Genomic DNA, 14,465 nt, shown 5'->3' with positions numbered 1-14,465 from the left:
TCCAGGGCATTAATATGTTAAGAAGTGCTGTGGTGTTAGCACTGACCCATGGGGCACACCACTGTATACCTTCCTCCAGTTCGAAAAACAATCATTATCAACAATTGAAAAAAGACTCATGACCTAAAATGTTTCTCTCTCCACAGATGCTGTCAAATCTGCAGAGCATTTCCATAATTTTCTGTTTTTATTCATTATCCATTACTCTCTGTTTTCAGTCACTCAGCCAACTTCATATCCTTGCTGCCGCTCTCCTATTTATTCCATGGGCTTCAATTTTGTTGGCAAGTCTATTATGTGGCATTTTATCAAACACCTTTTGATGACCATATACACCACATGAACCATATTACTCTCATCACCTATCACCCATAAAAAAAACTCAATCAAGTTAGTTAAACATGATTTGCCTTTAACAGATGGTTTTCCCTAATTAATCTGCCCTTGTCCGAATAACTGTTAATTTTGGCCTAGATTATCACCTGTAAAAGCTTTCCATTCACTGAGGTTAAACTGACTGGCCTGTCATTGCTGGGTTTATCCTTATATCTTTTTTGAACAATGATATAATATTTGCAATTCCAGTCCCCTGGCACTATCCCATAACTAATGCGGATCGGAAAATTATGGCCAGTGTCTCTGCAGTTTCTTCCCTTACTTCCCTCAGCATCCTCAGATACATTCCAACTGGTCTGGTGACTTATCAGCTTTAAGTACATCCAACATTTCTAAGATCTCTTCGTTATCAATTTTTATCCCAACAAGTGTCCCAACCACCTCTTTCACTATAGCTTTGGCAGCACCTTCTTCCTTGGTGCAAACAGATACAAAGTATTCATTGAGTACCTTAGCCACAACTTCTGCCGCCAAGTGTAAATGTCCTTTGTTGTCCCTAAACAGCCCCAGCCTTTTACTCTTTATAGGCTCTCAGAAGAATTTGGATTCCCTTTTATGTTACCTACCAGTCTCTTCTCAAATCCCATCTTTGCCTCTCTTTTCCCAGGTGAGGTGTCAGGTGAGCCACCTGCACTTGCCCCAATTGAGGCCCTTAAGGGGTGAATTAATGGCCACATAAGGGCCTCCTTCTCTAAAAACCAGCAGCCTTATTGTGGGCAGAGGTCCCTCCTGTTCAAGCTCCATGTGCCCAACGAAGGCTCCCTTCGCGTAAGACCCCAGCCTGAGTGTTCCCCCTACCTTGCCCTCCCGAACTAAGTCTCCTACCCCTCGTCAAGGTTTACCAGACTGGCCCCAGCAAAACTCCTGAGTTACCTTCACTTCCAGCCCCATGGCTCCTTAGCTTTGGAGACTGCCTACAGTCCCAACAGTGGCCACTGCTCCAGGTGGCACTCCTGGGACTAGAGAGCTTTTAGCCACTTGATTGGTCACCAGCTCTTGGTGGTGGGACATCCTCCGCAATAAGGGCGGAATTCCTACCCCCAGCCACTTAACAGCCCAATGGGCATTAAATCAGCTTGGCCTTCCCAAGCCAATGGAGACGGGATCACCCCAACTTCAATGCTGGGGGTCAGGGTCACTGCCTTAATGTAAAATTCAGCACATAGAGTCAGAGGCCCAGATTTTCGGTACATGTGCGCAGAGTCAGGAAATTTTCTATCTTGCCACACCCACTTTGGGAAAAAGTACTCTGAATAATGGGATCTTAATTTTGGTGTTGGGGGAGGCTGTGAGTAAATGCTAAAGTCGAGCCCACCACCCCCAGAAACATTTCAGAGGCAGCCATAGGCTTGCCAAGTGCCAAAGTGGGTTGGTTAAGAGGCCTGCCTCGGTGCTCTGGGACTTCGTGCCAGTGTGTGGTTGAATATTCAACCTTCTAGCCCTCACCCCTCATTCTTCCAGTCCCTGCACCCATCCACACCTAATGACCCTTCATATCGTCCAGGCCAACCTATTCCACTCTACTCACCCCCCATGCAACTTCTTAGCCTTCACGCCAACCTATGTCCTCTTATAGCTGCTATGCCAATTTAGTGCCAGCTCATGTCAACACAATGCACCTCACCTACCACCCTTTGCCCTTACATCCTCCAGCTCACCCAGTATCCACCATAGGCAGACCTCAGGAGCCATACTGAGATGAAATAAAATAAAGTATCTTTTACAGACTTCACTAGGGTCAGAATTTTATCTTCGGTGTGCGGGCGCATGCCCGACATGCCCGAACATAATATGGTGTGCGATGACGTCGGGCATGCGCCCCGACGTCATTGTGCACTCGCACAATATTTATTTGGCAGGCACATACCGGAGTTGGTTGCGCGCCCGCTGATAATTGAAAGGCCTATTGAGACCATTAAGAAGGTAATTAACTTGAAATTTACACTGCCTGTCCAACCTAACGGTTGGCGGGCAGGCGAAAAGGCCAACCGGCCTTTACATTTTTTAAGAAACCTCATCCACGAGCGGGATGAGGCTTCCTAAAGCTAATACAAGTTATGTAAGAACTTTACTTTGAATTTAAAAACATGTCTCATCTCATGTGACATAGTCACATTATTAATTTTTTTAAAAAGCGCTTTAATCTTCCTGAGGAAGCTCTGTGCCTCAGGGAGATTGAAGCGATCTTTTGCGCGCATGCACAAATTGCACACCTCCCCCCCCCCCGCCCCCCCCCACCACCACCACCTGCACAGGCAGTGTTCAACACTGCTGCTCTTTATCCCTGCAGGGCGGGCCTTAATTGGCCCACCCGCTCCCGCTAAGCCCGCCCAACGAGGAAAAATTCTGGCTTATATAAAAAAACAATCTCATTGATAAAAGCCCATAAATCCTCTCAAGTACTTAAACCCTCATAAAAACAAACATTTGTGTTCATAGACCTGGCCACCTCCTAGAACAATAGATCCAGAAACGTCTAATCCTCCCTGATGCTCTGCAGTGACTCCAGCTGCCCGTCATGCTTGGAAATCCTGAGCTCAACCTCAGGATGGAGATACTTCCTACACAAGTGGTTCCCCCAAGTCACACCAAATGTCTTGAAGTTCCCACACGGCACATGAATTACGCTAGTAGTTTCATGTGAAAATAATGAAACCAAACCGCTATGATTTCTTAACTGTTACCAAATAGACTTAGATTCAGTCCTTCACCCCTCAAGACATTGGGCGGAATCATCCCAGATTTGCATGATGTGTGGTAGCGGGCAGGCAAAATGACGTTTTACCCGTCAGCCACGATGATGGGTTTTCACGCCGTATTGCCCAAACCCACCTCGTTATTTATGCACTCCCGGCAAACACGCTGTTTCCATGGCAGGTGGGCTCTCATTCACCTGCCAACTATCACCCTGTCGCTGTACCATGCCGGTCGCCATGTTTAAAGTCCAGTCACCAGCACAGCGCTCATTGCTTCCAGCTCACCACTGCTGCACAGAAGACATGCCAGCAAAGGAGAAAAGACCACAGCCCCCAATTCAATGACAGGTCCCTCGAGCAACTGCTAGATGCCTTGGAAGCCCGTCGGGATGTCCTGTACCCCAGCTCTGGCCACAGGATGGGCAACAACGTGACCAATCCAACTTGGCAGTGGCAGCGGTGGTCAGTGCCAATTCCTTCAGAAGAGGACAGCCATCCAGTGCCGCTAGAGGATGAATGATCTCCTCCGTTCCGCCAGTGTAAGTCACTCTACTCATCATTCTCAACTCACACACTCACAAACCCATCACACATACACAGGGCCCTCACTCACTGCCAGTTCAAGGGACAACACCATTCACTCTCTCCCATTCACCGTCATTGTCCTTATCATATTCATGGGACCTCTCAATCCCCACACAGGCCAAACATACTTATCATCTGGGCTGGCAGGCATCCTGCTTACACATTCTCCATCTCTATCCATGCAGGACCAGCTGGCACACAACAAGAGGGAGAGGTCGCAGACCAGTGGCGGAATGCCCGAAATCAAGGCCCTCACCGAGTTTGAAAACAGAGCCATTCAGCTGGCCGGCCACGATCTGTACGGGTCCTGTGCTGACGGTGAGGTTGGCGCTGCTCTACCAAGCCAGGATCCAGCAGTGCAACATCCATCAGACAACCATGCCGTGAGTGATGTGTCCTGTTTCACAGGCCACTGCCATGCACTAATTATCTCCCCTTGCTTTCTCAAGCACATCTGTCAAACAGCTGACAGTCCATTACCCAGGGCCTTCAGGCAAGCCCCAAAGAAAGCTCTGGAGAGAAATCTGGAGGCACCCTCCCTGAAGTCCCATCACAGCGCTCACCCATACCCTCCATAGCGCAGAGACGCACACCTTAGCAGGACCTAGCTTTAGAGTAGCCCTGGGATCACAATCTGATGAGCATATCGCACAACAGGCAGCGGCAGGGACTTCACAGGTGTCCAGCACCAGGGGACTGCTGGAGGCCAGAATGTTGCTGAGCCTAGTCAGATGACGAGCCTCTGGACTCAGTCATGTCACAGTTGCTGGAGCTGCAAAGAGAAGCTCGGGAACATCGGGAAGGGATGTCCACTGCGCTCCTCAGATTGCAAGGCACGATGGAGGAGTCTGTCCACCTTCAGGCTGAGATGATAGCACAGGCATGCCAACGCACTGAGGTCAACGCTGGTAGGATGGCGGCCGCCATGGAGACCTTGGTCCAGGACTTCGTTCCTGCACTGCTGTGTGGGCTCAGTTCCATCACTGATGCCATAGTTGCCCTCCAACAGTGTGTACGAGAGAGGGGTGCCAGGCAGCTCGATCTCACTCCAGCTATCCCTGCTCCTCAAGGAGTCAGCCTGGGGCCCCCGGGCATCCATAGGGAAGAGGATCAACAGGTGCACACTCCAGGCCCATCTATCCAGGAGAGTGTCTGGCCAATCTGCCTCCCCTCTTCCAGCTCCAGCTGGAGCAGCTCCAGCTTCACAGCTCGAGAAGGGTGCCACTGCCACACAGCATGACCCTAAAAGAAGGCCAGGGCCCTCAATGTCTTGGCCCTCCAGAGGACGTCCGCCAAAGCGATTACAGATGAGGCATTGCAGTCAGCAGGCCTCCACTGTGGATGTCCGGGGAGCAACAAGACGTAGCGGCAGGGTTAGGAAAGTTAAGGAGAATTAGTTGCACAACCTGGGCATGGGTATTAATCACTTGTACATACTGTTCACTATTGTCAATAAACTCTCAAGAATACCTCCCCGCCTATGGCTCCTGGTTCTGATGAGCAGTGTTCTTGTCACTCAGATGTGAAAGCTTTTTGCAGAAAATAAAGGCAAGTGTCTCAGCCCAGGGCTTCTTCCTTGTGCTCTATGCAGCCTTCAGACCAAAGTGATGGTCCGGCCTCACACTCCCTGGAAACATTACTGATGCCTGCACCTCGATGGTGCTGGTCATTGTTGCCAGAATGCCGTGGGCAGGTGTCACAGAGTTGTCTCATACTCTCGATGTGCTCTCAGCACCTTTAAGGAGGGACTGGCCCCCATCTCTTCAGCATTTGTGACCAGTGATGCTGTGCTCCAGCTCCTGGAGAGCTCAGGTGCTGAAGGCAGAGAAAGCATCAGAACTTTTAAAGTTTCATGGCTGCGTCTCTATGATATGACCCTGATCACGGAGCGCTTGCAAGTTGCCCTCAGCCAGACAGAAGCCAGACATTCTCAGGAGAGACTATGTGAAGATTTATTGAGCTTCCTCACTGCATGTCATCATCATCCTGAGTGACTATTAGGACTTCCACTGCATCTCCATGACAGGAGCATTCTCACAGAGGGTATTCGCCCTGCCATAAGCCAGACTGGAGTCATACGTTCCCAAATGCAATGTGAGGATCTATCGGTCACCTCATTGCGTTTCGTCATCATCATGCACAAATCTAGCAGCTATGAGGGCCTCCCAAGCGTGCCTGCCTCATCCAGCCAGTTCAAGGGCCTCATCTCTGTCATCATCGCCTCCAAGGACCTCCTCAGCCTCATCCCCCTCAGCATCCTCCTCATTGAAGGAGACATGCAGCTCCTCTATCTCTTCGTTCGCCAGCTCGTCTCCCCATTGCAGTGCCAAGTTGTAAAGGACGCAGCAGACCACGATGCGTGACATCCTCTGCAGACTGTATTGCAGGGCTCCACCAGACCGGTCCAGGCACCGGAACCTCATCTTCAGCATCCCGATGGTCTGCTCCACCAAGTTGCAAGCTGCAGCATGAGCCTCATTATAGCATCGCTCTGCTGCAGCCTGAGGCCACCGCACGGGTGTCATCAGCCACGGCCTCTGCGGGTAGCCCTTGTCTCCGAGGAGCCAACCCTGCAGCTTCTGTGGACCCTGGAAGACTCCAAGGATCTGTGACCGACTGAGGATGTGGGTGTCATGCACATTCCCTGGAAACCATGCGCACACCTGCAGGATGCATTTCTGGTGGTTGCATACCAGCTGCACATTCGGTGAGTAGAATCCCTTGCGGTTGATGTTGTCCATTGTGTGTAGTGGCGGAGACCAGAGTGCCACATGAGTGCAGTCAATCACACCCTGTACCTGTGGGAATCCCAAGATCCAATGGCCCTTGCATCCTGGCTGTCCCAGTCCCGGGCAAAATGCACAAAGTTGTGTGTCATGGAGAAGATGGCATCAGTGACTTCATGGATGCATTTGTGGGTGGAGGCTTGTGATATCCCACAGAGGTCACCTGTGGAGTCCCGAAAGGAGCCACTGGCATAGAAATTGAGTGCAGCGGTCACTTTCACAGCCACTGGCAGTGGATGCTTTCCATGTCCCCTTGGCGCCAAGTCCTGCAGTAAGTGGCAGATGTGAGTCACCAGGTTCCTAGACATGCGCAGTTATTGGCGACACTGGTTCTCGGTCAACTGCAGGAATGGCAGGCGGCGTCTATAGACCCTGGGTATCACTAGGCACTGACCAGCCACGGCTCGTTGTCGCTCCTGGGCAGCATGTGCGGGAGCCCCAGCAGCCCCTTCTTCCTGAGATTGCTGCTCCTGCCTTTGCGCGGCCTCAATCGTTCTCTTCCTCCACCTTCTCCACTCTGTAGGCCATCAGGCATACAGCTAGGTCACTGGGCTCCATGCTCCTGATGTGGACCTCTTGCGGCATGAAAGAGAGAGAGACGTAGTTAGCATGGCTGTACCTAGCACTTTTCTTGGCCCTGTGTGACCGCCCCTTAACGCTTCCAGGAGGGTGCTGGCCACCCCTCGGATGGCCACAGATGAGTGTGCTGCACGGTTGCCCTGTCAGCCTGCGACATGGGGGAGACTGCACCTAACTGGGATGCTGAGATTGCAAGAGGCTGTGAGCACCTCCAGCAATGACTGCTACATGGCCAGTGTTGGCGAGGAGATTGTACAACGTGTGCATGCTCCGCGGTCAAGTAAAGTGGTCGCGGTCTCGCAGTCTGTGCCGGGGTGGGGTGGGGGAGGAGGGAGGGGGCGTTGGGGGGGATGGTGCAGTGGGGTAGTGGTAAAGCCTGAAGCACTTGGTGGCACTTTGGTGCCTCCGCATTGCTGGCGTGGGTGGGCAGTCGAGGATCCTGACCCCAATCCTATCGCTGGGGCTGCACCTGAACTGTCTCAGTTGCAGAGCGATGATCAGTTTACACAGGTGTCCCTACTGCGTGGCCACTTCCCTCGCCTACCCTGCCCCCCACCTTGATTTCTTGATGTGGGATCCAACACCAGGGCAGCAGTTGTCCCCCCCCATGACAACGGCTGGGCAGCAGTTGCTACCGGACACCCTCCCCGACAACAGTCGCCTCCGTGGCAGGGCGGCATTTCACCTCAGCCCCCCAGCGCCCCTGAAGCCTGCAAAGCAACAGGCGACTCTGGCAAGCTCTGCAGAACGATACTGTTCACTCGCTTCCAGATCCCCCAAAGTGAAGGCTGCCAAGTGCACATCGCCTGTGTGCTGTTCTGAAGCACGTCGATGTGCTTTCCCGCCGACGTGGATGGACGATCTTGCCGGGGTCCAAGAGCCTGGCAAGATGGCCTTTTAATGATATGCTGATGTATTACAATGAGCTCCCCAACGACCATTGGTGGGAAATACGGCCCGCCGTTGGCGGGCTGAGCGGACGATCGCAACCTGCCTTCCTGCCATTATGAAACCGATTGCACCATATTGTCCGTGCATGCCACCTATCAAGCCAGCTGCTAGCGGGCATGAAAAATTCTGCCATTGTCTCTCTCTAGCAGTGTTACAGTGAACCCTTCTCCTTTCCTTTCTTCCCTATCTTTCCTGAACACCTTGGACTGGATTTTCTCATTCAACCCAGGGCCGATCAATATTAAAAATGGTGGACGTGACCTGATTCTGGGAAAGCCTCCTCATTCCCTTTGGCAGCAGTTTTGAATAGTGCAGGATAAGGGCGCGGGTTACAAATCCACATGCAGCTGTCCCGTTTTTGGCGCTCCATTGCGGAGGTGAGCATTTCAAGTCCCTCGTCATTTTGATAGAGCTTTTGGAGACACGTGTTTCTCACCAACTCAGAGGTGTCTTGAAACATGGGGGACCCTGCGTTTGACAGTTCAAAAGGTTTTGACAACTTCACATTTCATAATGAAATGCTGTATAAGTGTGAGAATGGATTCTTTTTATATTTTGGAGAATATTGTGTTATTCTGTAAAGAAGGCTCGGTGTCTGTGTTTGCATGCTTTAATTAAACTGGGCAGGAATTTGATAGGAGTCAGGTTGTCTGGGGGTTTGGAAACATGAAAAGTATAGAGGTGTTAACTTTGAGGAACAAGTAAATAGGTTAGATCGAACATTTGCATTTTTAGATAAGTTGAAAGTTTGTCTGAATATCAAAGGGGAGTCAGAGGTAAAAAGGAAAATGTTTGCATCTTGCAGGAGTTCATAGGTAAACAGTAGGGATATGATATTTTATTGAGCCAAAAGCAAAGACAAGATGGAAACATGAACGATCTTATATTTGGAAGGCTTTGAGTTTCAAAGGGGTATGAAATCAATGAGACTGAGATGAATGGAGGAAAAAAAGTATATTAGAATTACTGTGGATAGCTGTTGAGCTGAAGAGAGAGCTAGAGATGGCTGGAGATAGTTAGAACTGTTTGAGCTGTTGAGATAGCTGGAGCACGGAGCTGGATGAGGATGTAGTTTGAATCACCCATCCAGTCAAGCCAGAAAAGTTTTGGGCTGCAGCAAGCAGTTTTATTCTGAAGTGAATTCAACTGCAGAGTGGATAAGGGTAAAGGTCATGTGGTACACCTTCAGTGAAGCTGAGACAATTTGCCTTGTGGAATATTATTGGATTTCATAATTAACATCTATAAGCAAGTGTTAGGAAATAGAGATAGTTTAAGTAAGTTATATTGATACTTGTAGGTGTTAGGAATGAGTTTTAGCTTTAAAGTTAAAAGTTTGATTTGTATTTATGTGTGTTAAGAAAGGTCAAATGGAGTCTTAGTTTCACTTTAAAAAGGTGCTTGCATTTCTAATGAGAGTTTATGATTTAAGAAGTTAAACAAACAAGGGTAGAAGAATTGGACTGTTGCCTAGCAATAGGAACCCAGAGAGGCAGGTCCCTCTCACAGACACACAGAAGAAGAAAGACAACAGTTTGTTTTGGAAGCTGTTGGAGTTCAATTGGATTGAAGACAGCTGTGACACAGAAGTAACCTGGAAGGGGACAGATAGCCAGTGCCAAGCTAAAGAAAAAAACCCAAAAATCCAGAGGAGTGGAGAGAAGACAGTTCAAAGTAAAACTTCTATTCAAAGGAAGGACAGGAACCTGGAAAAGTTTCTGTTAAGTGAAGTTAAGACTGAGGGGCAGGAAGAAAGGCTCCAAGCTTCAGATTTAAACTTTCAAGCTGCAGAAAGCAGATTTAAAGTGAGAATAGGTTGCAAGGGGCAAGAAGGTCCAAAGAGACAACTGAAGGTCTGTAACTCTTGGCTATAGGCATGTGTGTACTGTCGACAGCTAAATCAGTGAGAGAGAAAGAGAGAGAGCGTGGAAGACAGCTTGAATGCATGTGGTGACACAGGGAAAAGGAATCTCAGAAGGAGAATTCAAAACCCTGGAGAAAAACCCTTGTAGAAGGCATCTGAGAGAAAGCATTGGTTTGGGAGAAGACCCCAAGGTAAATTCTTGGAGGGTGGAGATTGGAAACCCTCATGTGAAAGATTGAGTTCAGTGAGACTAGTTGGCTCACAGTGTAACAGGTGGGGGGAGTTGAGGAGAGATCCATAGCACCTGGTTATGGTGGCATCTGTCACTTGGTTTCAGAGTGTGGTGTGTCTGACCACAGAGTGCCTATTATTTTACATGGACTGTGTACTTACTGTGAACGTTAAAGTATAAGAAAGCTTTTGTAATTTGTGTTATTCTTTCAAATCTGTATATATCTGTAAAGGTATAGTTGTGGGTGAAGGAGTATTGTAATATAGCTCATCGTTTCTTGTTGATTAAATGTTTTATTCTTTTGTTAAAGTTCATCAGCTGACTCCTGTGACTCTGTTCAGTAGCTGCTTTCCATGTATCTAAACAAACAAATAAAAGCTAGGATCTGTCAAGCTGGGTTCCACTCTGGGATCAGGCTTGTCCAGAGGTAACCTCAGCTGGGATCATAAAGAAGTGTTGCCTGGAAGATGTTTACTTGTGGGGGGAATGTTTTGTAAGACTAGCCTTAATTGTGTAACTGTAATGTTGTGTTCATAAGTTTTCTTTTTTTTTTGTTCATAAAACTTTAACATTTGTTATGACCTATGCAGTTGGTAAAACAGAGTTATTTAAAAATCCCAGAGGGAAACTTAAAACAACTGTCATAACCTATAATTTTAAGAGTTATGTTTGAGATGCGACTCTAAATTCAGGAATCAGACCACCAGTTCTCGAGGTTTTACATTAACTGATTGAAGCATTTTATTAACTTACACAGGTTAAAAATATATATACACATGGCTACAAATTACTATTATCATAACTTTTAACAAATTCCCAAACTAACCTCCATTAAGGCTACAGCAACCCATAGACTTAACTAAACACCAGGCAAAGCATTTTCACCTTGCAAATTCAAAATGAGGTTCTTTCATTTGGTTCCTGTGGAGCCAGTTGGAGGCTTGCAGCTGCCTTTTGATCTCACATTGCCTCTGCTCTGCATACCCGAAGTTATACCTACCAGCCCCATTGAATGTTAATTCTCATTGTATCAACAACCTCCGAACTAAACCTCTATAACAATAAAACCCCTTTCATAATACCAACTTTATTAATAACATAAACATACTGCTTGGTAGCTGCCAGAAAGGCATTGATTTTCATCCCACTTCTTGAATGCTATATTCAAAAAAATGCAAATGCACGCTATCACTCTTATATATCAAAACTAGTACACATCAAAGCACCCAGGCTAGCTGGCTTTAATCCAGTTAAGACATGCCCACCAACTAAACCTCTATTTTAAAAGAAAAATATTTTCCAAAATATTATGTACATTAATAGCTTCATGACACTTTTAATTTTTAAAATCCCAAAAGTGTTACTCTACCCCTTACTGCTGAGATCGGTACATCTTCTTCTCAGTTTCAGAATAAAAAAGTTGTGTCCCATAAGCCAACTTTCCCTCTAGGGTTTGGTTTGCACACCAAATAACACTGGCTGTGGTCATAACAGTAAGTTATATAAGTTTTTAATACAGTAATTGATGATAGGGCTTTGTTTTGAAAAGGTAGCTGACCGTTAAACTAACTAACATTGTTAAAGTGGAAAAGTTTTCAGATGCATTAAAGCATATTATCCACTGACTAAAAGTTCTGTATGGAATAATATTGAAATTCAATTTGATTGTGTCAATAATCCCTTTTGATTTAATCTTTTCATTGAATTTCAGTACAGACATCTGTCTCCCTGCATGTTTGAAGCCAATGGGCAGGGGTTGGTTGGGGGGTGGGGGCAGGGGGGGAACGGTGGGGAAGGGGGTGCAGTGTAGCTGTAAAATTACCTGGCACCTTTCTGCCACTGTTCCGTGGCCCCGACCTGCCCACAATTTTAGAGTAGGTAGACAAGACCTAGGTTGACCTGCTGTCCCACAACTCAGTTGAGGCCCTTTAGTGTCCATTTAATGAAAATATATCATGACCTCCATGCTTATTGAGTGTAAAGGTCTTTAATTTAACTTATTCTGCCATTATTTGGGGAGAAAGTAGCAGCTGGTAGGGAAGCTAAGTTACTCCTCTACACAATTTTGTGTCTGTTAAAAAATAAGTTTCTTGTCCAATTATGCTATATATCAAATTATGCTGTTTAGAATATGAATTTAATGGTAACTAAAAATGATGTTTTTGACAGGCTACAGGATCAGTTTGTGGAAGCAGTTACTGAACAGCTTTCTGCAATGGACAAATGCATTCAGCGATATGCAAAAGGAAAATCTGTCCCAATGCCGCAAGCATACCACTTTGAATTGCCAAAGAAATCTACTCTTACTACAATAATATACCCTGCTGGGATCAGTGATGAGACTCTGCAACCGCAACGAAAAGTATGGTTGGAGCCCAGGTCACTTTTTTCATTTATACAGTTTGTCCATGAATTACTAAATATGTAAAGCACCAATTTCTTTTGTCAATTTTGGGTTGATGCTCAATTTTTTAAATGGCACAACGTGTCTTTTCACAGTGTTTCTGTTGGTTATTGATAAAAAACGTGATTTGGCATGATGGTGTCTCGCAAAATAAATGCCATGGGACCCAAAGTAAATAAGCATAATGTGATATCTGCCCAATATTCAATAACATTCTTGGAAGCAGTGAAAATGCTCATTTCTGAGTGACCATAAAACACTTCCCAAATTACTTCCTTCTAATCTTGCCTCTCTTACACTTCACATATCATGGATCGGTCACCTATCCAAATAAGAACCCACAAGACATTTTGAGGAAGAATCACTGCACTCACTGTTCTTGCTTTAGATATCAATCTCCTAACACCTATCCTCAGTTTTTCTGCCTTGCCATCAACTGTGAGTAATTGTCTTGCTTGGAGGGAAGAGGACAATATGTTGATTGCAAGAGAGAATAACTGGTGATTAAGGTTTGGAATGAAGCCAACCCTCTGTGGCAGACTCATTATAGTTACACTAAAGCCAGGGAGGTCCCCAGTACTATTGACGATTCACTGGTTTTACTTATTGGATCTTCCCAGGGTTTATATGGTTAGGTTAAAAGTGCAGGTTCCATAAACTTGGTGTATTTCCTTAAGTTTAGAAGATTGGGGGCAATCTGAATGAGGCTTTTAAATTGTGAAAAGGATTTGATACGATAGGAGATAGAGGGCATAGCTGAGGTATTAAATTAATACTTTGCATCTGTCTTTGCCAAGGAAGAAAATGCTACCCAGGGCGTGTGAAAGAGGAGGTAATTAAGATACTAGATGGTTTTAAAATCGATAAGGAGAAGGTATTAGATAGGCTATCTATATTTAAAGTTGATAAGGCATCAGGCCCAGATGTGATGCATCCAAGGATACTGAGGAAAGTGAGTGTGGAAATTGCAAAGGTACTGGCCATCATTTTTCAGACTTCCTTAGACTCAACGGTGGTGCCAGAGAACTGGAGAGTTGCAAACATTATACCTTTGTTCAAAAAAGGGATGTAATGATAAGCCCAGCAACTACAAGCCAGTCAGTTTAACTTCAGTGGTTAGTAAGCTGTTAGAAACAAAAATTTGGGACAAAATTAATAGTCACATGGACAAATGCAGGTTAATTAAGGAAAGCCAGCATGGATTTCCTAAGGAAAAATCACGTTGAACTAACTTGTGGAATTTTTTGAAAAGGTAACAGAAAGGGTTGGTGAGGATAATGCTGTTGATGTGGTGTACATGGACTTCCAAAAGGCATTTGATGCAGTGCTGCACAATACACTTGTGAGCAAAGTTATAGCTCATGGAATGAAAGGGACAATAGCAATATGCACGTAGCATTCATAACAAAATAAACGAGTTGATAGCGCACATTGAAGTAAATAAATACTTATTCCGACAGCCATTACAGAGACCTGGCTTCAAGATGACAAGTCTTGGGTCCTGAATATTGAGGGGTATATGACCTTCAAGAAGAATAGGAAGCTAGGTAAAGGTGGAGAGGTTGCACTGTTAATCAAGGATGGCATTTGTGCAATAGTTAGAGATGGCCTTGGTTCAGGAGATCAGGATGTAGAATCAGTTTGGGTGGAGATGAGGAATAATAGGGGAAAGAAGTCACCAGTGGGAATAGTCTACATGCCCCCTAACAATAACCACAATGTAGGACAAAGTATACAAGAAGAAATATTGGGTGTTTGTGATAAAGAGATCGCAATAATCATGGGTGATTTTAACCTACATACAAACTGGAAAAATCAGATTGGCAGTGGTAAACTGGATGAGGAGTTCATAGGCTGCTTTCAAGATAGTTTCTTTGAGCAGCATGTTCTGGAACCAGCCAGAAAGCAGGTTATTTTAGACTTGGTATTGTGTAATGTACAGGATTAATTAATGACCTCAGAGTAAAGGCAC

The 14,465-nt window shown here is 46.2% G+C and overlaps 1 protein-coding gene across 1 annotated transcript in view; it reads left to right on the top strand.

Moving 5' to 3' along the window:
• LOC144689937 (ufm1-specific protease 2-like) overlaps positions 1-14,465 on the top strand; it is a 52,358-nt gene that overhangs the window by 25,205 nt on the left and 12,688 nt on the right. Inside the window, exon 5 of the mRNA XM_078557459.1 lies at positions 12,259-12,451. Coding sequence (XP_078413585.1) covers positions 12,259-12,451 — 193 coding nt within the window. The remainder of the gene's footprint in view (positions 1-12,258; positions 12,452-14,465) is intronic.

Source organism: Cetorhinus maximus, chromosome 2, assembly GCF_964194155.1.
Source record: "Cetorhinus maximus chromosome 2, sCetMax3.hap1.1, whole genome shotgun sequence".
Taxonomy (NCBI): domain Eukaryota; kingdom Metazoa; phylum Chordata; class Chondrichthyes; order Lamniformes; family Cetorhinidae; genus Cetorhinus; species Cetorhinus maximus.
Note: the sequence above shows the minus strand (reverse complement) of the source record. Positions and strands in the feature narration are given on the sequence as shown.